The sequence below is a fragment of the Vigna unguiculata genome, chromosome 1 (assembly GCF_037176805.1).
Source record: "Vigna unguiculata cultivar grain cowpea cultivar isolate G323 ecotype 2 chromosome 1, ASM3717680v1, whole genome shotgun sequence".
NCBI lineage: Eukaryota > Viridiplantae > Streptophyta > Magnoliopsida > Fabales > Fabaceae > Vigna > Vigna unguiculata.
Genome location: NC_140792.1, coordinates 48,610,440 through 48,631,602, shown reverse-complemented (window position 1 = coordinate 48,631,602; position 21,163 = coordinate 48,610,440). Strand labels below are relative to the sequence as shown.

General features: G+C 30.9%; 3 protein-coding genes across 7 annotated transcripts; all 3 read left to right on the top strand.

Annotated features, from left to right (window-relative positions):
- Nucleotides 1–307: 307 nt before the first annotated feature.
- Nucleotides 308–2,150, top strand: LOC114180516 (OVARIAN TUMOR DOMAIN-containing deubiquitinating enzyme 4-like). 2 transcript variants are annotated; one of them, XM_028066833.2, is made up of 5 exons: nucleotides 308–474; nucleotides 825–946; nucleotides 1,116–1,156; nucleotides 1,671–1,769; nucleotides 1,842–2,150. In XM_028066833.2, exons 1-5 carry the CDS (start codon nucleotides 450–452, stop codon nucleotides 2,005–2,007), a joined length of 453 nt encoding a protein of 150 aa, XP_027922634.1. In that variant the 5' UTR covers nucleotides 308–449; the 3' UTR covers nucleotides 2,008–2,150. The 2 variants fall into 2 exon arrangements, with proteins under 2 accessions (XP_027922634.1, XP_027922631.1); XM_028066830.2 differs by having other exon boundaries at nucleotides 309–495.
- Nucleotides 2,151–7,714: 5,564 nt separating this feature from the next.
- On the top strand, nucleotides 7,715–12,955 carry LOC114177670 (ankyrin). The gene is made up of 4 exons (XM_028063123.2): nucleotides 7,715–8,117; nucleotides 10,201–10,476; nucleotides 10,614–10,751; nucleotides 11,187–12,955. Exons 1-4 carry the CDS (start codon nucleotides 7,800–7,802, stop codon nucleotides 12,738–12,740), a joined length of 2,286 nt encoding a protein of 761 aa, XP_027918924.2. The 5' UTR covers nucleotides 7,715–7,799; the 3' UTR covers nucleotides 12,741–12,955.
- Nucleotides 12,956–14,996: 2,041 nt separating this feature from the next.
- Nucleotides 14,997–20,732, top strand: URE (urease). Of its 4 annotated transcripts, none has more exons than XM_028085190.2 (19): nucleotides 14,997–15,139; nucleotides 15,276–15,409; nucleotides 15,607–15,680; nucleotides 15,830–15,875; nucleotides 16,187–16,292; nucleotides 16,686–16,831; nucleotides 17,033–17,143; nucleotides 17,277–17,440; nucleotides 17,543–17,921; nucleotides 18,008–18,116; nucleotides 18,321–18,460; nucleotides 18,588–18,725; nucleotides 18,806–18,897; nucleotides 18,985–19,114; nucleotides 19,186–19,344; nucleotides 19,600–19,764; nucleotides 19,978–20,112; nucleotides 20,211–20,282; nucleotides 20,401–20,732. In XM_028085190.2, exons 2-19 carry the CDS (start codon nucleotides 15,284–15,286, stop codon nucleotides 20,620–20,622), a joined length of 2,514 nt encoding a protein of 837 aa, XP_027940991.1. In that variant the 5' UTR covers nucleotides 14,997–15,139; nucleotides 15,276–15,283; the 3' UTR covers nucleotides 20,623–20,732. The 4 variants fall into 4 exon arrangements, 3 of the variants coding, with proteins under 3 accessions (XP_027940991.1, XP_027940981.1, XP_085531947.1); XM_028085180.2 differs by having other exon boundaries at nucleotides 15,056–15,203; XM_085675821.1 differs by having other exon boundaries at nucleotides 15,056–15,409; nucleotides 20,211–20,286; nucleotides 20,405–20,732.
- The last annotated feature ends 431 nt before the right edge of the window (nucleotides 20,733–21,163 follow it).

Here is a 21,163-nt window from a genome sequence, read left to right as displayed (position 1 = left end):
AAATACAGAGGGAGAATCTATTCTTTAACTCAACATTTGGACGATTCTATTGTGAAGCTAAACACACGGTACAATGAATAACACTAATGTCAATACTTCACGGCCACAAAGAGATCTCAGCCAAAAAAGAAAACAAAATGCAGGATTTTTAAAAAAAAAAAAAAATCTGTTCCATTGATTTCTGAAACGTTTGATTATTGGCAGAATGAATTGGGTATAAAGAAAAAGTTAAAAGGGAAAAAAAGAAGAAAAAAAGAACCAGATTCTGCAGTGTGGTGCTGAAATTTATGCCACAAATCAAGCAAAAGAATAGATGAAAAGGAGTAGTAAAGTTTGGAGGAAATGCCTGATAATCCACACTCCAAAAAACTCAAAAAGACAACAGCAATATACTGTTATTCTTTTTCTTAATTTATGCAGTACCTGGTTTGGCATTAGTTTGCCAAGTGATGCCACAGACAGAAAAATCGCTCGGTAACAACCTCCCAATAATTCGTATGTTTTGCTAGTTTCATTTTGTTGCTACTTTATTATTCTGCTTGAATTGCTTCTGAACGGTAATACTTGATCAGTTTTTTTACAAAAGTATCATTCAATAAAAGGTAATGATTATGGTGTTGGTTTGTTACTTGTAGTTTTTTTAGTACACAGTAACTGCAAGGTGGTAATTCATGGCACTCAAATTTTAAATCGAAAGGAGTAACCTCTCTGAACTTGAAAAGTATGCATATACATCACTGCATGCTGCAAGATTACAATAGAAAATTTGTTATGATGAACTTCTTGCAGCATTTTTTTTTTTCTTATTATATTCATTATTGCAGGCATTCCAGGAGATGGTAGATGTTTGTTTAGGGCTGTGGTGTATGGTGCATGCCTCAGATCAGGTGAACCATCTCCAAGTCTTAGTAGACAAAAAGAACTTGCAGATGAACTTAGAGCCAAAGTACTGTTTTCTCCCCCATCTAACTGAAAATTGCAAATAGATTGTGATTTGTGACTAGTTTTCAGCTCAAAATTATGTGATCATGTATATCCTCCGTCAAAATTGATTGTTTCACGTTGATCTATTCTGACCCCAATTTGGGAAAACATCAAATCTTATTTTTCTGTAGGTTGTTGATGAATTCATCAAGAGGAGGGCAGACACAGAGTGGTAAGTAATGTAAAAAATGATAAATCATCTGAATCTTCTAATTTCATATGCTTCATATAAGTTTTAAGTTTTGAGAATTCAAATATGAGTTTAAGTCTTGTTTCGAAAAAAAATGAAAAAGTTGATCACGGTATAAAAAAAATATCCATTAATCCATTGTTGTAAGATTTAGGTTGGAATTGAAGTTAATACTATATGTGGGTTAAGTTCGGTTCAGATCACATTTATGTAATCTTTTCATGTTGATTTTGTGATAAAAACAACATAATACTACCACCATTAAACTCATCGTCTTAAGTTTTGAGTTGAAATTAGTATTAATCTCTTATATGCACGTCTTTATCACAAAGTCAAAAGGAAGAAATTACTTAAATGTGATTTCAATCTAATCTATATAAAATATTTACATCATTCTTAACCTAAAACCTTAAAATATAAATTTATTTTCACTTGTAGCGGTATATAATTTTGAAGTTTCATGCAGGCATTTTTGTGTTTTTAACTTGTAAAACAGGTTTCTAGAAGGTGACTTTGAGACCTATACGGTACAGATGAGAAAACCTCACATATGGGGAGGAGAACCTGAACTTCTCATGTCCTCACATGTTTTACAGTTAAGTGTATTTCTTCTAAGTGGCATGAGTTCCAAATTATGATAATTTTCTAATAATGGTTGTGGTTGTAGGATGCCAATAACAGTGGTGATGCAGGATAAGAATTCGAGTAACCTTAAAGTTATAGCTGAATACGGTGAGGAATATGGGAAGGAGAACCCTATTGGAGTTATTTATCATGGTTATGGCCACTACGATGCATTATTGAAGTGTTCCTCTACTTATGTGCAGTCTTAGCTAGCTTTGATATTCTTCATGCTTGCTCTAACTGTTGAGAATGTGCACATATTATTATATATGAATGTCTTTTGTGGAAACTAATTGAAATTCTACATCATACAATGAATACTATGAATGATAGAGTTATTAGTCAATTTATATGATATGGAGTGACATGATGATAATGTTGTCTCACATAATTTCTGAATACCATGAATACAAAATGTGCATATATGACCCGCTAAAATTCGAAGTCACACACCATTACTTGTGAACTTGAGGGTCTGTTCACTTTAATGGATTAGAGGGACGGAGAAAAAAAAGAAATAGAGGGATTAATTTATATTTTCATCCTCTCTCATGAAGATTTGAAGATGATATCAGTCACATTATCGATTATATTATCCATTAATTTTTTTTTGGAAAAGATTTGAAGATTATATCAGTCACATTACGATTATATCCTCCATTAATTTTTTTTTTTTGTTTTCGTGTTGATTTTTATGGAAGTAATTCACGTGTAGCCTAAAGTGTTGTCTTCATGCTGCCATCTGATACTGCAACACAACACAGGTTAACTTTTAGAAAGATATTTAAAAAAAACAATTAATATCAAAAATTTAAAAATTATTATAAGAAAATAAAGTTCAAAAAGTAATTATTAATTTTATTTTTTTTATAGATATTTTATTATTAAAATATGTTATTTTAATTTATTCATTTAAATACTTCTTTTAAAATAATTGTAATTTTTCTCATTTTAATTTTATACTACTTTTAAAATCAAGGGTAATTTGATAATCTATTTTTCTTTTCATTAAACTTAATCTTTAATTAATCAAATCAATTCAATCAGTCATAAACTTTACTCTTAAATTTACTCACTTTCACCTCTAACTCTCTTCAAGTAAACAACAAAAAATTCATGATCTAATCAACTCAAATTCATTATCTTTCTCCTTTAAATCAACCCCCTCAAGTGAATACACCTCGGTGACAATCTAACGTTTAAAGAAGATAATCTTGCACTCTTTAATATATGATTTTTATATATTTATTGAATGACATACTATAACTCAAAAAAATTAAAGTTTTGGATGTCGATATCTGTAAAACAAAATTAAACACTGGATATCGACTTTTGTATATATGAAAAGAAAAATATATCGAATGTTGACATTCGGTATATCGAAAAAAAAAACTTTTAAAACAAATACCGGATATTTAGTTTTGTAGAACAAAATAAGAACCGGATCTCTTGAAAAAAAACACTTGAGGTGGGTCGTTTAAAGAGAAAAAAATTAATTATTTTAACTGAAGGGAAAAATGAAAAATAAAAAGAAAATTGAGGTAAAAAAAGAGTGTTTGGAGGTGCAGAGAGAAGCCTCTACACATTTCAGTTAGCAATGTTTTAGATGTTAATGGGCCTTGCTTGGACATTGCATGCAATCAAATTTAATCAGGCCCACATTCAATGGAGAAGTTAATTTATTTTTTAAAATTAGTAAGTTAAAATAAATTATGAATTTACTTAAAATATTATTTATATCATTAATAGATGAGATTTTTGTCTAAACGTTTTTCAAATTTTATTTTTTGAAAACTAATTACTTTATTGTTTTTATATTGTTTATTTAAATTTAATCATTTTTAACTTAAAATAATTATCTTATTGAAGGATTGTCGTATACACAAATTTTTTTAAGTGAACATTTATTTAAATGTATTCATTTTAAAATTAAAATAATTTTCATAATATTTTACCTTTTAAATGACTATTTATTTAAGTTTAATTATTTTTCAAACTAAACTATCCACTTACGATAAAAAATACAAAAATATATTCACAAAAGAAAAACACATAGGAGTTTCCACTGGTTAAAAATAATTATAAAGTAAAAACCCAGAAAATACCTAAAATTAATTTTAACAAAACAAAGTAAAAACCACCATTGTTCTCTTAAAAACATAGCAAAACATTGAAATATATATATTAGTTGTTAATCAACGAAATAAGGCATGTGGATAGATTATTTGTTAATCACTGTCAGAATCACTGTACGAAAGATAAAAAATAAAATAATGACATTGTCAAAAGCTTAAGTGGGTTTTATTATTTGATTTAGTGGTGCATTGTTAGAAAAGAAATGCAGGCCAAATCCGGTTAGGGTGATGAAGATGGTAAAATGGTGTTATCATATGTTGAAAAATGCTTTGCATTGGAAAAACATCCACATTTCTTGTCTCCTTTCACCTATCTCTTTCTCCTTTTTATCATCTCAATATTTCAAAAATTACTTGTTATAATATATCAACCAGATAGGTTAAAAGAAAACAAGTAATGTATTCAAAGTATAAATAGTTTTACGTTCTCTTTTACTTCAAAACGAATGTGTGAAATAAATAGTTGATTTTTATAGTGAAAACATAGAGAAACATTAATCATGAGTTTTTATTATATGGTAATAAAAACTATTTTATTTTATCTATACATTGACATTATGCTTATAAGGTGGTTAATTTTATAAAAATATTTCGTAATATAATGACATAAATACTTATCGAAAGAAAAACAAATCTCAAAATTTAAAAATTAACTTTAGAAAAATCAATAGAAAATATGTACGAGTACATTGTAATTTAAAAATATTTAAATATGTTCATAGTTTTTCGCAAGTTTAAATATATTTTTTATCCAAATTTAGAAAATTAATATATATATATATATATATATATATATATATATATATATATTGTGTTAAACATTATAAACTGATATTTGAGTTGAAACTATTACATTGTATAAATAAATTAAATGTTAGTTAGATCAAGAGGATTATATTTATTTATGTCTAAAATTTGAAAACCAAATTAAATCAAAATTTAATAATTATATCAAAATTTGGGATAATTTTACATTTTAAAATCTAAAAAGTTATTTAACTCTTTTAAATAAATATATGTTTTTTTTAACTTTTGTCTGTCCTAAAAAAATAATTTAATAGACTCAGAGATATAGGTAGTTATACCCATTTTTTTGCGTATAAAATATAATCTCTATCCATTTAATTATTCAATGTTAAATACTTTTTCTTCTTTAATTTAAGTTGTGATTTGTTACCAAGCAGGACTATAAGTATAATTTGATTATTTATATAGTAGGATGATACTTCTCAAATAAAGGTTTTTTTATTAAAATAGTCATTCACTCCATCTTTATTGATTTTTGTTAAGAAATATTTTTTATTATTCTTTTTCCATGTGGCTAACTTATGTTAATTAAAAGCAAGTATTGACTTTTTTTTTCTTTTTGTATTTGAGAATGTATTTGAAGTCAAAATTGTAAAAATTGGTCTCTTCAATTTCTTTTTGTCAAATGGGGCCATTAAATAGAAATCGACTACAGTGGTGACGATTTCATATTGGAAACCGTTTTAATACTGACTTTACTTTGTCCAAAACTGCTGACAGAGGCATGCGTTGCTGCAATTTGCACTGCACAATTAATGTTCATAGGCACAGGTTCATGCACACAAAGATCGCACTGATATTGTGTAAGGACGACTTTGTTTTTTTATTTTTTTTAAAAAAAATATAGAAATCGATTGGGTGGATAACGACTTTACTTGTAATGTCGTCTTCTATCCTAATGACTTAACCCAATTTAAAAAATCCTATTTTATAAATTTATGGTCAACTGAACTCTGAAATAAGAAAAGCTGCAAGTATTGTTGGATAGAAAAAATAGAAGGTAAATTTGAAAATCGAAAAATTCCCAAAAAAAAAACAAATATTAATTATATAAATATAGTTTATATGACATCTCAAAAGTGACGAAATATGTTATAATAGTTGATGGTTTTACGATACTATGTCTTTTCTTTTTATGTGGTTGAGACCTTCGTAGATCTCATTATTTTTTACATTTCTCTTCTCTTCTTTAACTGTCTGAAAAAGTGAAAAAATGATATGAATAATAAGTATATAATAAATAAATAACATGGTTGAAAATGTCAATCTATTTTTTCTAATGAATATCTTACCTTAATAGGTGTATATCAACTTCACTAAAATTTTAATAATTTACTTCTTTCTTAATTTCGATATTATACACGTAATATTGTCTACGTACTTTAATATAATCAAGACAATGTTAGTCTTAATACATTAATCATTTTCTTTATTGATATAAAAAGTTATGTAATAAATAAAAGAAAATGAAGACAGCACAATACAGTTCTGAAATGGTTAAATTTACAAGAAAGAAAAATACTAACAAATAAAGATGATCATTTGAAAAGGAAAATAATAAATCATAAAATATGAATGAGATAAGGTTTAACATATCATTAATGGTAACTTTAACTACTTATATTTGTAAGAGGATGCATATGTGCAATTTAATGAAGCTTTTAAATACATATTTTAAAGCTCAGATCCCCACCTTTTATATTATTAGGAATGAACTTGTTTGGATTTTGGTAATTCACTCATTACACTTGTTTAACTAAATAAAATCTGATATTTTACAATAAGTTTATAGAAAAACACTTAAACACAATTTTATAAATGTAATTTATGTTTTCTTATTCAGAATAAAAATTTGACTTTAATAATATAGTAAATATTTTTACTAACCCTAAAATATCAAATTGAAACCGTAATTTTTTACTAAAGGATAAAAAGTTAAAAAATTGCATCCAGCTGTTATCCCATATATATATATATATATATATATATATATATATATATATATTGAAAGTCTTGTAGAACATAAAGTTGTTATTAATGGTAAACTTAATTGTGAAAGTTAATAAGAAAAGTCATTGATTAGAAATATAGTATATAGCTTGAAATAAATTCAGAACAATCAAATCACGAAATAATAAAGAAAGTTATGAAAAAAAAATTAATCACGCAAAATGATAAAGGAAAAACTCGTTCATTATAATTATTTATCAGCAATATATACATTCATATACCTTCTATTCCACCTTATTTATATCATGTTTAAAATTTTGACACATGTATTAAGAAATGAAATTAATTTATGTGATTAATTACTTATTTACTTTTAATGAATTAATCATGGATTAAGGTAGTTCAACACAAAATTAATACATTATTAATTTGATAAAATAACAATTAAAATAAGCAATTATTTTCTAAAAAAACATCATATTAAGCAAAACATAGTACATATAAAATATGTTAATTAATAATAATAATAATAATAATAATAAAGTATAATTACTTATTTGTTATTCTAATTTTTTGGTTAAGTTCGATTTGATCTCTATATTTTTTGTTTGTTCAATTTAGTATTCATTTATCTAAAAAATTTAATTTGATCATTTTCATTAAATTGGAGCTAACAATGCCAACTTAACTAAAAAAAATTTGGATATCAAATCGGTAATTATATTTTCTAATAATAATAAATATTTCTTTAAACTCTGATTAGCCTCCACATTGATTTAAAACCGGTATACCAATCGCAAATAATGAGAATGGGATAAAATTGTAGCTGCAACAACCAATTACCAAATAATTTTCCCATAACTACGTCAAAATATTTCAACCACACCGAGCCAAAACACAAACTGTAATTGATTTATTTAATTAAATTAAAAAATTATTTATTTATTCAGATAGTGAAACAGAGTTTCCTAAAAGTAAAACGAAACGTTTCTTTTGCATATAAAAACATGCAGTCCCTGCTCTGTACCTGGTTACAGCAAGTAACAACATTCATTCACAAAACAAAACACGAAAATTCGTAGGTTCCGAGGAAAAGAACAAAGAAGGAAATGATGGTGTTGGCAAATTCTGGTTCGGGCCTTCGGAGACAGGTTTTTCCCGTTGATTATGAAACGGAGCTTTCGCAGCGTCTCGTAGAAGCGGCGTATTACGGCGACACCGACGCTGCGTTTGACTGTGTCGCCAATCCCTCTGTCGACGTTAACTTTGTCGGAACGGTGTCGTTTAAGTCCAAAACGACGGAGATCGTGCTGCAGGACGAGTCGCCTCACCGAGTTAACTCGGCGTACGAGGAGTTCAAGACCGAGCTCACCGCTCTGTTCCTGGCCGCGCACACAGGGAATTTGACACTTCTTCGGAAGCTTCTGGTAACGCTTCTCGATGCTGTTTTCATTGTGTTTTGTTGTGATACGTTTCTTAAAACGACGTCGAAGCATTCGACACAACCAAATGAAGGTGTTCCGACAGTCCTTTTGTTTTGTTTTGTTTTCTCGAAACGCGATTCTGAAAATCGTGGCGAAGTTTTATTGTGCTTTCACTTTTGGTATTTGCAAATATTCGCTGTTGTTTTTGTTGATACTTCAGTGCCTTCTTTTGCGTTATGTGAGATTGGAAGTGCTAATGCCGGCGATTTGTTTTCGTTTTGTTTCCGTTTAATTTATTTACCAGTTTTTCAATTTTCGCAACCAAGCCAAATTAAGAGCATAGATAATTTTATTTTTTGATTTTTGATTTTTGTTAGAAAAGCTTTTGGATTTTCTTTGTGAAATTATGAACTAAAACCAACTTGTTTTTTTTTTTTTTAGTTTTTATTATAATATTTTTCTCGTTAACTTTTGTGCTGAACAAAATCACAATGCCAGGTTAGACAAAGTGGCGTTTGCAGTATCACGTGACATTCCTAAATTTTATTATTTTATTTATTTTAAAATAAATGTTAAAAAGAAAAAAAAAACATATTTCAGATTTAGGTTAATGTTTTTTTATAAAAAAAATTAAATAAAAATATATTATTTTATTGGAATGAAAACTGATTTTAATATGTAGATAATAGTTTTCTTTTGACATTCCCAAAATCAAAACTTTAACCGAAACTAAAATTATATTTAATTTCTTAAAGTGAATTTCAGCTTGCACTAATCAAGTTAGATAAGAAAGTAACCATTCGTTTTCATGCATGTGTTGAAAAAGGGTAAAAGAAGAATTCCTTTGGCGGTTAATGCATTCAGCCCTCAATAAGGCTCAAAATATAGTGTACACCTAATTTATCTTAGTTTTTTAAAACTTAAAACGTTTGTTTATTATATATATATATATATATATATATATATATATATATATATATATATATATATATATATATGCATATGTATATATAATATATATAATTCTCCATTCATTTCTTAATTTTTGTAGTCACATGGAGGCATGTGACTATTCCGTAGGGTCTGGATAAATTTAGTTATTATGTATTATGTTTGAAGAAATTTTTGTACTATTGATTATTTATTTATTAGAAAAATATGATTTGTATTAATTTACGTGATGGATGATAGAGTAAATTCTTTTGCCCTATTAGTGTTAGTGCATAGAGTCGCACCGTTGAATATGCTTTTCGCGAAATTTGAAAGTCGAAGGAGTCATTTGCGATGTCAAATGTGAAATTTACGCATGAAACATTAATTAGGTTAGCAAAATTAAACTTTTGTACAAAATGTCATTAATTTTGTTAAAGAAATGCAAAACTGTGGGTTCGGTTGATTTTGACGTTTTTTTTTATCTACGTTGGGAGTATCTTTCATCCTTATTCTTTCGGATAACAGGTCAGCTCTCAAATTTGATCTTGTTATCTAACGCTAAACTCCATTTAAACTTTTTGAACCAAAACACATTTAAATGTTGTTATGAGATATTCATCAATATATGTCGTACATCTTGTCTGGCATTACTCTAAGGGCGATGTTGGAACAATATCCTTAATTTGTCTATTTATTTTCCATAAATTTGCTTTTGAACTCTGGAATATTTGTATACACTGACATCACAGAAAAGTTCTAAAATATTAGTTGTGGTGTCATGTGTTTGATAGTAGATTGTATCTTACAGTTTTTAAGTTAGTCCATGACATCTTGGTTGGTTAGTGATGATGCAGTTTGAAGTCTTTTCTTGTCCCCTTACATTAGATCTTATCAGCAATCTATGGAATAGAATAGTGCACCGGGAGAGAGATTAGAGGCAACAGAATGGGAACGAGATGTTTCATCTCAGAGTGTTCAATTCAATCTCCTTCTAAAACCCTGATAAGCAAATCAAGCTAGTAATAGTAGAAAGTATTTATTCATGTAGCTCATGTGGTAGATCTTTTTCATGTGGATGAAACAAGAAGAGACACGCTTTAAGTTTTGTTATGTCGTTCGTAATAAACTTAGTTTTGATGTTTTCATGTGATAGAATGTTGGAGCTAATGTAAATATGAGAATGTTCCGGGGCTATGCCACAACAGCGTCAGTGAGAGAAGGGCATCTAAAAGTGTTGGAGGTCCTTATCAATGCTGGGGCATCACAACTTGCATGCGAGGAGGCTCTAATGGAAGCAAGCTATTTGGGGAGGGCCAGATTTGTTGAATTACTCATGCAATCCAACATGATTCGTCCTCAGGTTGCAGTTCATGCCCTTGTCTCTGCCTGTTGCAGAGGCTTCGTTGAGGTTGTTGATGTACTCATCAAGGTAACACCATTCTGCTTGATAATAATATGGATTGTGTAGTGTGTTCTTTTCTGAATAATCGATGTGGTAATGTAGCTCCTCATGTATGCAAAAGATTATATTTGATTATTGAATGACACTGTTCTATATGTTGGCAGCATGGAGTGGATGCCAATGCAATTGATAGGACTTTGCTTCAATCTTCAAAGCCATTTCTTCATGCTAATGTTGATTGCAATGCATTATTTGCTGCTGTGGTCAGCAGGCAGATTGATGTTGTTAGATTACTGTTGCAGGTGGGATTCTCTGACTTGCATAAGTAACCTTCACATGGAAAAAACATGTCTGGTTCTGAAAGCAATAATGGTGTTGATTAACAAGTCTTTTTTATTATTTTAATATTGGTTGTGTCGTTACAATGTCAGAAAACTTCATCCATGTTTGATGTCTGTTAGCTTTGAAATGGATTGAGAGACCCTTGTATGGTCAAAATGTATTCATCACTGGCAATTTTACCGAATTGCTCTGTCATATGAAAATGAAAAGAGCATAATTAAAAGCATCACCTTTTACTGCTACCATATGGGATATTATGATGGTTCTGCAACTGGTTCAATTGATTATATAATCTACCGATCTTTATACAAATCTAATTGTGTTGGTCATATTTTGGCATCAAGTACACTTATTTTCTATTGTATGATCATGATAATTCATACTTTTGGAAACAGGTTGGAGTGAGGCTTGACATGAAGGTCAAACTGGGGGCATGGTCCTGGGACACAGATACAGGAGAAGAATTTCGTGTAGGTGTTGGACTAGCTGAGGCTTATCCAATCACTTGGTGTGCCGTGGAGTATTTTGAATCCACCGGTGCTATATTGCATATGCTGCTCTGCCATCTCTCACCTAATAGCTTACACATTGGGAGGAGTCTCTTGCACCATGCTGTCATTTGTAACAACGAAAAAGCTGTAAATATTCTTCTAAACAACGGTGCTGATGCAGAAGTGACTGTGAAAACCACTGAAGAAACCAAGGAGCACCCTCTTCACATTGCTGCACGGGTTGGATCATGCAACATTCTTCAGTGCCTGATTAATGGTGGCTGTAACTTGGATTCCCAGACAAAATGTGGAGATACAGCACTGATGATCTGCACAAGGAACAAACATGAGAAGTGCCTTGGGGTGTTAGCATCAGCAGGTGCTGATTTGGGAATTGTAAATTCATCTGATCACTGTGCAACTTCAATTGCAAACTTTGTCCAGTGGACTAAAGTCTACCATAAAGTGATATCAGACATAATCAGAGCCGGGAAGGTTGTTAAATCAAGCAATGCCGCTAGATTCTCCGCTTTGTTATTTGCAACTCGTGCAAATGACATAGAGGGCTTGAAGAAACTCATTGAAAATGGGAACATGAATCTGAATGAGCAAAATGCAAATGGATTTTCTGCTGCTATGATAGCTGCAGTAGTGTGTAACGTGGAGGCTTTCAAGTTGCTTCTTTATGCAGGGGCTGACGTGACTACGCTTAAAAACAAGTATGGTTTGACGGCACTTAACCTCGTAGATGTGAGCCAAAATAGTGAAGTGTTCCACAAGGTGATGCTTGAATATGCACTCAAAAGGGTAGACGATGGTTCAATTGAGGCAAACCCTCTCCACCGTGCAGCATGCTACGGAGACACAAACATTGTTCACAAACTACTAAAAGAAGGGTACGATGTAAACGCTTTTGATGGTGAAGGATACACCCCTTTGATGTTAGCAGCAAGAGGGTGCCATGGTGAAATGTGTGAGCTTTTGATCTCACATGGAGCCGAATGTGATATTGAGAACGAGAGACATGAGACAGCCCTTTCACTTTCCAGAGAAAATGGTGCAGGAAATGATGCTGAACGTGTGATTTTGGATGAGCTAGCTAGAAAACTGGTCTTGGGTGGAGCTGGTGTGAAGAAGCATACAAAGTGTGGCAAAGGTTCACCTCATGGTAAGTTGCTACAGATGATTGGTGCTGCTGGAATCTTACGTTGGGGAAAATCAAGTAAGAGAAATGTGATTTGTAAAGAGGCTGAGGTTGGACCTAGTGAGAAGTTTCGATGGAATCGTAGGAGGAAGTTTGATGTTGAGGAACCAGGATTGTTCTATGTTGTTACTACAAAAGGTAAACAGGTACATTTTGTGTGTGAAGGTGGGGTTGAAATGGCTGATTTGTGGGTAAGGGGGATTCAATTAGTAACTAGAGAAGCCATTTCTGGTAGAAGAGCTCGTGAGGTTTGAAGGGACCATGGCTAAAAAACACTTGGAGAAGGTTGTGGAAGTACTAGTGTTCTACATGTATATCCATCTCAGCTTTAAACATCTAATAGAATGCCATGTTATTAGTGAAAAATGATAAAAGAGAATTTTCTAAATCTTAGAGTATATAGAAAGTAAAAAGTAGATTGTATTTACATTAGTAAAATTAGGTTCAATTTTATGATTATCCTCTCCAATGATGTTATGATTATTTTTAGTGTGTGTATATATACTAAAGTATTATTTTACAAAAATTTAAATACAGACATAATAAAATTTAAAATTAAGGTTTTAAAATATAAAAATAAAAAAGTTAAACATGATTTATTTCATACTTGAAACAACATTAACACAATTTAAACTAAATCACTTCATTAAAGAATAAAACTAGAAAGTTGTTGCAGAAAACATGCCCTAGAGTTTTTAACCGTTATGTTTTATTTTAAAGGGCCATTTACTAGCAACAAACAAAATTATTTAGATATTATGTCCAAATTAATATATAATTATATTGGTGAAACTTTTAGTAAATACTATATTATTTAATAGATTTTATTTAATCATGTTTTCATTTTCAAAGTTCATATAAAATGATATAACCTATGTACAAAATTAATGTTAGTATAAAATTTTTCGTGTCTTATTTATATAGATCAAAATCATCACATATAATTCGTATTTTTCAAAATATTTTAAAATATCAATAATTTAATTATTTTATTTTAAGTGAGATTTAATATATATTAATATAATGATACAAAATTATAATTTAAGGGTGGAATTTACAAGACCAAACTTCTAGTTTAACCAAAATTTACTACAGGGGTGGCAAAACGGGTCAGCCCGACCCGTATGTGGTCTGTCAAAAACGGATCGGGTCAGGCTGGCCCATCAAATAGAAACGACCAATAATCACAACCCGTTCCGTATAGGACGAGCTAACAGGCCGAGTCGGACTAACAGGTTGGGTTGGACTGAGCCATCCAGTTTCTTTTTTTCTTTTTTTTTTATATTTTTTTAAAAGTCTTTTATTTTCTTTTCAAATTTTTTACTTTTTAAATTTGTTTATATATACATATAAAATATTATTAAAGTCATATTTAATCAAATAAAATATTTTTTAAACTTTTAATTGATTAATTAATGTTTTTAATTAGATAAGTTAAAATAATTATTAAATTTACATATTAAATTATTCAATTATAACTAATAATTCAAACTTAATTTGTAGAGGTTAATGATTTAAATTACAATATTATTATATATTCATACATTTAAAATATATAATGTAAAAAATTAATCTTTTTAATTATTTTTATTTAATTTTATTTTTTAAAACGAACCAACAGATCAGAACGAACTGGACAAGATGGGCCAGAACGGGCTAACAGATTGAACTCTTTAACCCAATCCGTTCCTTTTAACACGGGCTCTAGCCCGTTTTGTCATCCATACTGGTAGATGAGCAAATTATAACATATGCTTACTTGGTGGTGGGATGAACGAAGTAGTTGATAGTCAAATTATATTGCGTTTAATTGATTTGGCAACTCATGTGCTTATTGAGTGAGAGAAAATTTTATATATTTTAAGAGAATAATTTTTTAATTGTCAAATATTATTTATCTCTCACTTTATTGTTTTGTTTAATTAATATATTGTATTTTGATACTCTTATATACGTTAATGAATAATTAATTGTAATTATAATTTATTAACCTTTAATTTGAGTTGAATATATATATATATATATATATATATATATATATATATATATATATATATATATAAATGAAAATATACAATGTTATGAATGTTATATAAGATGTTATGAATTGTAACCATATTTGTTTTCAATAAGTAAATGATGTTAAAGTTATATATTAAATTTGAGATTCACGATGGAGATATCACGACTCTAATGTAATTGAAATCACATATAAATAGATAATCAAATAATATGAAAAGTAGAAGAGATATTTTAAGTAAAAAAAAAAAGACATATAAAGTGATAACCATATAGCAGTTAAATATTTATTACTAAAAAATAAAATGAAAAAAAGTACAGTTATACACCCGAGAAACCCCCACCAACTAAACTGTCCACTTATTATATAACCCACCAACTATTGGCAGTTATCTGATTCGCTAATCCTATTTTTAATAACTAAAAAATTAAGTTCAAAAGAGTTGAACCAGTGGCATTTCAAAAGAAAATTTGTCTTTTATGTCGATTACTTTTTACTCTGATTCCCGATGCCACATTGCACTTGGACAAAACATAATACTATATTAGCATCTTCCTCGTCAAACAAACAAAAAATTTGTTGATCACATTAGTATAGTACTGTGATGTTTTACACTTTGAAGTGAAGTGCGGCGTAAGAACCATAAGACTTGGGCTGCTCTTATCCATAAACATGTTTCTTCGAGTTCATGATTCTAGTTAGCATTCACAACCCAGTAATTTTTTCTGATTTTATTTTTATTTAATTTCTGTGTTTTCTTCTGTTTAAGACTGAAAAATGAAACTAAGTCCAAGGGAGATCGAGAAACTAGACCTTCACAATGCTGGCTACCTTGCACAGAAGCGTCTTGCTCGTGGTTTAAGACTCAATTATGTTGAAACTGTGGCTCTCATAGCAACACAGGTTTGCTTCTGTTCCTCTTTGGTGTAAATTTTCAACCCTTTTAATTTTTCTTCTCTTTTTTTTTTTTTTTTTTTAATTCCAAGTTAAAATATGGGTTATCTGTTACACAGTTTCTCTTTTTTTTCTATCTGCTGAAAATCCTTTAGAAATTATTTTAATTTGTTTGTATGGTACTATATCTTTTGTGTGTTGCATAGATTTTGGAATTTGTTCGTGATGGTGAGAAGAGTGTTGCACAGTTAATGTCCATTGGGAGAGAACTTCTGGGAAGGTACTGTGTTAATTTTTCATTTTCTGGTGTTTTATTTTTGTTTTGCACTTGCTGGATTATAGTTTTTTCTCTTTAAATACCCTAGAAAAGAAACTGGGAACCGTTTTTTTATTTTAGAACAGACCTAAATTTATCTCATACTTTAACAGGAAACAAGTTCTTCCAGCTGTTCGACATCTCGTGGAAAGTGTTCAGGTATGTGTCATTGTGGCAACGTAGTTATACCGTACAAAACACTTTCCCAAATGGTTTTGTGCATATTGCATGAAGTTAGATAATCATTCAATTTGTTACTACAAGAGGTCTTCAACGTTTCCTGCGAAGAATAATAATTTTAAAATAATTTTTCATTTTCAAAAAAACTATTTTTATGGCCCCTTTAACCTCTATTTTGGATATTAAATCTTGAAAAGGATATAGCTCAATTTTTGTTATAAATTATGTTGTCTCACCAAGAATTTGTCACATGTTATTGGCATCCTGTTTTTAAGTGAAATTCAATGTAGGTTGAAGCCACCTTTCGTGATGGGACTAAGTTAGTGACCATTCATGACCCAATCGCTTGCGAGAATGGAAACCTTGAACTAGCATTGTTTGGTTCTTTTCTTCCGGGTATGTCTCTACTTTGTAGTCAAACGTAAATGATTTCAAACTTTTTTGGATAATCTTTCCCTAAAAAAGAAACTTGCTTAAAATCTTAATGTATATCTCTATGTTGGAAGTCCCGTATCAACTCATATTTAAGTGGACGCAAATCTCATTAAGTCGATTTTGTGGAATTGAGTTAGATTTAAAGTTTACTTCTTAACATGATATCAGAGTCATTATTTATAACCTATCCTAGTGAGTTATATATCCATAGTGAAACAATGTTCAGATTGAAATTTTGCGATCTTCTATCATGTGGTTTCAGAATTTTTGAAGTTCACATACAGAAGCACAAATTGTAAATTGAAGCCTCTAACTAACATTTGTATTTCTCTTGTGTGGAAACTGTGTTTACAGTACCTTCACTTGACAAGTTTACAGAGAACGAAGAAGATCATAGAATTCCAGGACAAATAGTATTTAGAGGTGAAAATCTGATTCTTAACCCTGGAAGGCGTGCAATAATTCTTAGAGTTATCAACAATGGAGACAGGCCAATTCAGGTGTTTGCCTATGTGTTGCACCTAGCAGCACCTTATCATTTTTTTTTTCTTTTGCTTTAAAATGATTAATTCATTTTTTCCATATAACATAGTAAAATTACTTGTTTTAAATATTCCAGCTAATCTATTAGCTGATTCCTTTTCCTACATAAAAACAAGTTAAAAATAGCAACCATTTCACAACACTTCTGAAAATTTCAGGTTGGAAGCCACTATCATTTTATTGAAGTAAATCCTTACTTGACCTTTGATCGAAGGAAAGCGTATGGCATGCGCCTCAACATAGCCGCTGGGAATGCCACACGCTTTGAGGTGAAATTCTACTTTGTTGATCCCAGTTTTCAAATTTACCAGAGTAATTTCTAATGTGTAGTTCATTGAGTTTTTGCATTATAATCAATTATTATATTACAAATGATTAATTGAAAAATATTTAATCTTTCAGCCAGGGGAATGTAAAAGTGTTGTACTTGTCAGCATTGGAGGTAGCAAAGTCATCAGAGGAGGTAATAACATTGCTGATGGTCCAGTTAATGATTCCAATTGCATTGCAGCCATGGAGGCTGTGACCACAAGGGGATTTGGGCACGTAGAAGAGGAAAATGCTAGGTTTAAGATATTTTTTTTTTAAGTGGTTATTATATAACTTCTCTTAAATGTGTTACAATTCCATGTCTGAGAAGATTTCTCACCAGAATATGAACTTCTCAGGGAAGGTGTTACTGGAGAAGACTATTCATTAACTACAGTTATACTTCGAGAGGAATATGCCAACAAGTATGGTCCTACAAGTGGTGACAAAATCCGTCTCGGTGATACCGATTTGTTTGCTGAAATTGAAAGAGATTTTGTTGTGTATGGTGATGAATGTGTTTTTGGAGGTGGAAAAGTCATAAGAGATGGAATGGGTCAATCATGTGGTCATTTACCTAAGGATTCCTTGGATACTGTCATAACAAATGCTGTGATCATTGATTATACTGGAATTATCAAAGCAGATATTGGTATTAAAAATGGATTGATTTTCTCAATTGGAAAAGCAGGAAATCCAGACATTATGAATGATGTATCTCATAATATGATAATTGGGGTAAGTTCCCTTCTAGATATCAAAATGAATTCCTTTCTCATTATCGTGATACCACTTACAATTTACAAAACACCCCTCATATCTAGGCTAATACTGAAGTTATTGCTGGAGAGGGCTTGATTTTGACACCTGGGGCTATAGATTGTCATGTTCATTTTATATGCCCTCAGTTAGTAGATGATGCCGTAACAAGTGGTAAGTTTCAAAACTTGAAGCAATTTATTCTGAGAGTGTGCAGTAAACATTTAATGCATTGCATTCATGAAAGTTTTGCAATTTGTTCGAGACAATTTGGTTGTGATTATGCCACATTTTTATGCATTAAAACTTCAGTAACAACCAAATTTCTTATTTTACAAACACACTTCTTGATTCAGTCCTTTTCTGCATTGTATATAGGTATCACAACATTAGTGGGAGGAGGAACAGGACCCGCTGATGGAACACGTGCTACGACATGTACACCAGCTCCAAATCAGATGAAAATGATGCTACAATCAACAGATGACATGCCTTTAAACTTTGGTTTCACTGGAAAAGTCTGTTATTTTTCTTTCTGTTTTATTCATATATATATATAATGCTTGTTCTGAGTTTTTTGTTTGTCTATGTAGAAAATTTTGATGTATGTATGAAGTTAATTAAATCCTCCATTTATTTCTTCAGGGGAACAGTGCCAAACCTGATGAACTGCATCACATAATCAGCGCTGGAGCTATGGGATTGAAGCTGCACGAGGATTGGGGAACTACACCAGCTGCAATAGACACTTGTTTGTCTGTTGCAGAACAATATGATATCCAGGCACAAATTTCTTTGACTTAGTTACTTATTTAATTGTGTTATTTGTTTTTGATTTTGATCATGAACTTGTATTATAACAGGTTAACATACACACTGACACCTTAAATGAATCTGGTTTTGTGGAACATACTATTGCTGCATTTAAAGGAAGAACTATTCATGCTTATCACAGGTATGTGTTAACTTAAAGATATTTTTGGATATGCTTACCAGTCTAAGTTGGCTGATTCTGGATTTTCCTCGAACATTTTATTGGCAGTGAAGGTGCAGGTGGTGGCCATGCTCCAGATATCATAAAAGTATGTGGTGTGAAGAATGTTCTGCCATCTTCGACAAATCCAACGCGCCCTTATACGTCTAATACCATAGATGAGCATCATGATATGTTGGTATGAAATAAATCACAGATCTAATAGTGTATTCGTTCCTTAATTTACACTCATGATGATGATGTATACAGATGGTGTGCCATCATCTTGATAAGGATATTCCAGAAGATGTAGCTTTTGCAGATTCAAGAATAAGGGCTGAAACAATTGCTGCTGAAGATATTTTGCATGATATGGGCGCAATTAGCATTATATCTTCTGATTCACAGGCTATGGGTCGAATTGGAGAGGTCATTCCTTAACTTAGTTGTGCTCATTAATTATGAAAAATGAAACAGAATGATTGTTGATGATGGCAAATTAAATCCAGTAAACGAGTGAAAGTTCTCTCAATTTGGTTTCAGGTCTCTGTTACTGTTTTTGTGCAGAAAGTGTCTGTGGAACAATGCACTCGTTTCTTACAGTTGTTAATATGACACCCCTGAATTTTCACAGTATATTCATAAAATAGATAAATCATACTGTTGAATCATTTTGTTGCTTAGGTGATATGCAGAACTTGGCAAACTGCGGATAAAATGAAGTCACATAGAGGACCACTGCAACCTGGTGAACAGAATGACAACGTTCGGATCAAACGTTACATTGCAAAGTACACTATAAACCCAGCTATAGCAAATGGTTTCTCGCAATATGTTGGTTCAGTTGAGGTATGATGTTTGAATGCATAGTGCTTTATCGATTTGAACATGAATTTTCCAAGAAAACTGATAGCTTTCTATTGTGCATCTAAATACTACACTCTTTTTTTGTTCTCATAGTTATCTACATCAAATTGTTATATCAACTTGGCTATGCTATAAACCTGATCCTTATAATAGTATTATTATCATCTTGCCCCTCATTTAGGTCCAGTTTTGCAGGTGGGAAAGTTAGCTGATCTTGTACTATGGAAGCCGTCATTTTTTGGAGCAAAACCAGAAATGGTGATCAAAGGTGGTGAGGTTGCATATTCTAACATGGGTGACCCAAATGCAAGCATTCCAACACCTGAACCAGTAATATAAATCACACTTCTGTAAAGTTATAAAAAAGTTAATTTTATCAATCTATAAATAGAAGTTCTTCAACTAAACTAGGAAACAAACTGTTGTAGGTGTTTATGAGACCTATGTTTGGTGCATTTGGCAAGGCTGGTAGTGCACACTCCATTGCTTTTGTGAACAAGGCAAGTATCACCCCCCTCTTTCTCTTTCATGGATTTGTGCATAAACAACATGAGACCTATGCGGGTTTGTTTCGTTTCTCTTCAAAATTCACATCACATGTTGTTCTGTCACACGCAGGTAGCTTTGGCCAATGGGGTAAAAGCTTTGTATGGACTTAACAAGAGAGTGGAAGCTGTGGAAAATGTAAGGAAACTCACCAAGCTCGACATGAAACTGAATAATGCTCTTCCAGAAATCACTGTGGATCCCGAAACATACACAGTTACAGCAGATGGAGAGGTTCTCACCTGCACTGCAGCCAAGACTATTCCTCTTTCAAGAAATTACTTCCTCTTTTAAACTCAAAGTGCGTGTGCAATCCACAATTTTATTCAAAGAACCATTAAGTAAGCATGAACATTATCATGCTGATAGATATTCAAAATCAATAAATTTTTTTGGTTCTTTCACTTTAGGTGCATGATTGCATCTAGAACTTTCATTTGGGACAGGCGAAAATATTTTTTAATTATTTGATCGGACAAATTACTGTGTCCCTACAAACTCATAACCAATGGCATGATTTTAGTAAATTATTATTTTAAGTCTGAAATGACTAAAACCAGCACTTGTGGTTATTTTAATGCTCACTCTTGCAAAGAGAAAATGGTGTGTTGGTTTTTATGGAGGAGCACATTCGATTTGCGGTACCATTTGTCAAAAATCCAAATTTTAAGGTTATTGTTGAGCTTATTAGTAAAACTAACTTTATCAACACAATCAAAATGTTCAGTGTTGTTCATGCTTGAAATGTCCCGCCGGGGGAGGGAGCGGTGGTATTGATGTTTTAACTTATACGAGGTTTAGATTCCATTATTTTTATTTTCGATTGTTTGAGGTT

Coding starts and splice junctions, on each gene's coding strand:
- LOC114180516 (XM_028066830.2), top strand. CDS start 450: ATGCCACAGACAGAAAAATCGCTCGGTAACAACCTCCCAATAATTC. Junction 947..1,115: donor CAGATGAACTTAGAGCCAAA/GTACTGTTTTCT, acceptor ATTTTTCTGTAG/GTTGTTGATGAATTCATCAA. Junction 1,157..1,670: donor AGGAGGGCAGACACAGAGTG/GTAAGTAATGTA, acceptor CTTGTAAAACAG/GTTTCTAGAAGGTGACTTTG.
- LOC114177670 (XM_028063123.2), top strand. CDS start 7,800: ATGATGGTGTTGGCAAATTCTGGTTCGGGCCTTCGGAGACAGGTTTTT. Junction 8,118..10,200: donor CACTTCTTCGGAAGCTTCTG/GTAACGCTTCTC, acceptor TTCATGTGATAG/AATGTTGGAGCTAATGTAAA. Junction 10,477..10,613: donor TTGTTGATGTACTCATCAAG/GTAACACCATTC, acceptor ATATGTTGGCAG/CATGGAGTGGATGCCAATGC.
- URE (XM_028085190.2), top strand. CDS start 15,284: ATGAAACTAAGTCCAAGGGAGATCGAGAAACTAGACCTTCACAATGCT. Junction 17,922..18,007: donor CTCATAATATGATAATTGGG/GTAAGTTCCCTT, acceptor CCTCATATCTAG/GCTAATACTGAAGTTATTGC. Junction 18,117..18,320: donor AGATGATGCCGTAACAAGTG/GTAAGTTTCAAA, acceptor CATTGTATATAG/GTATCACAACATTAGTGGGA.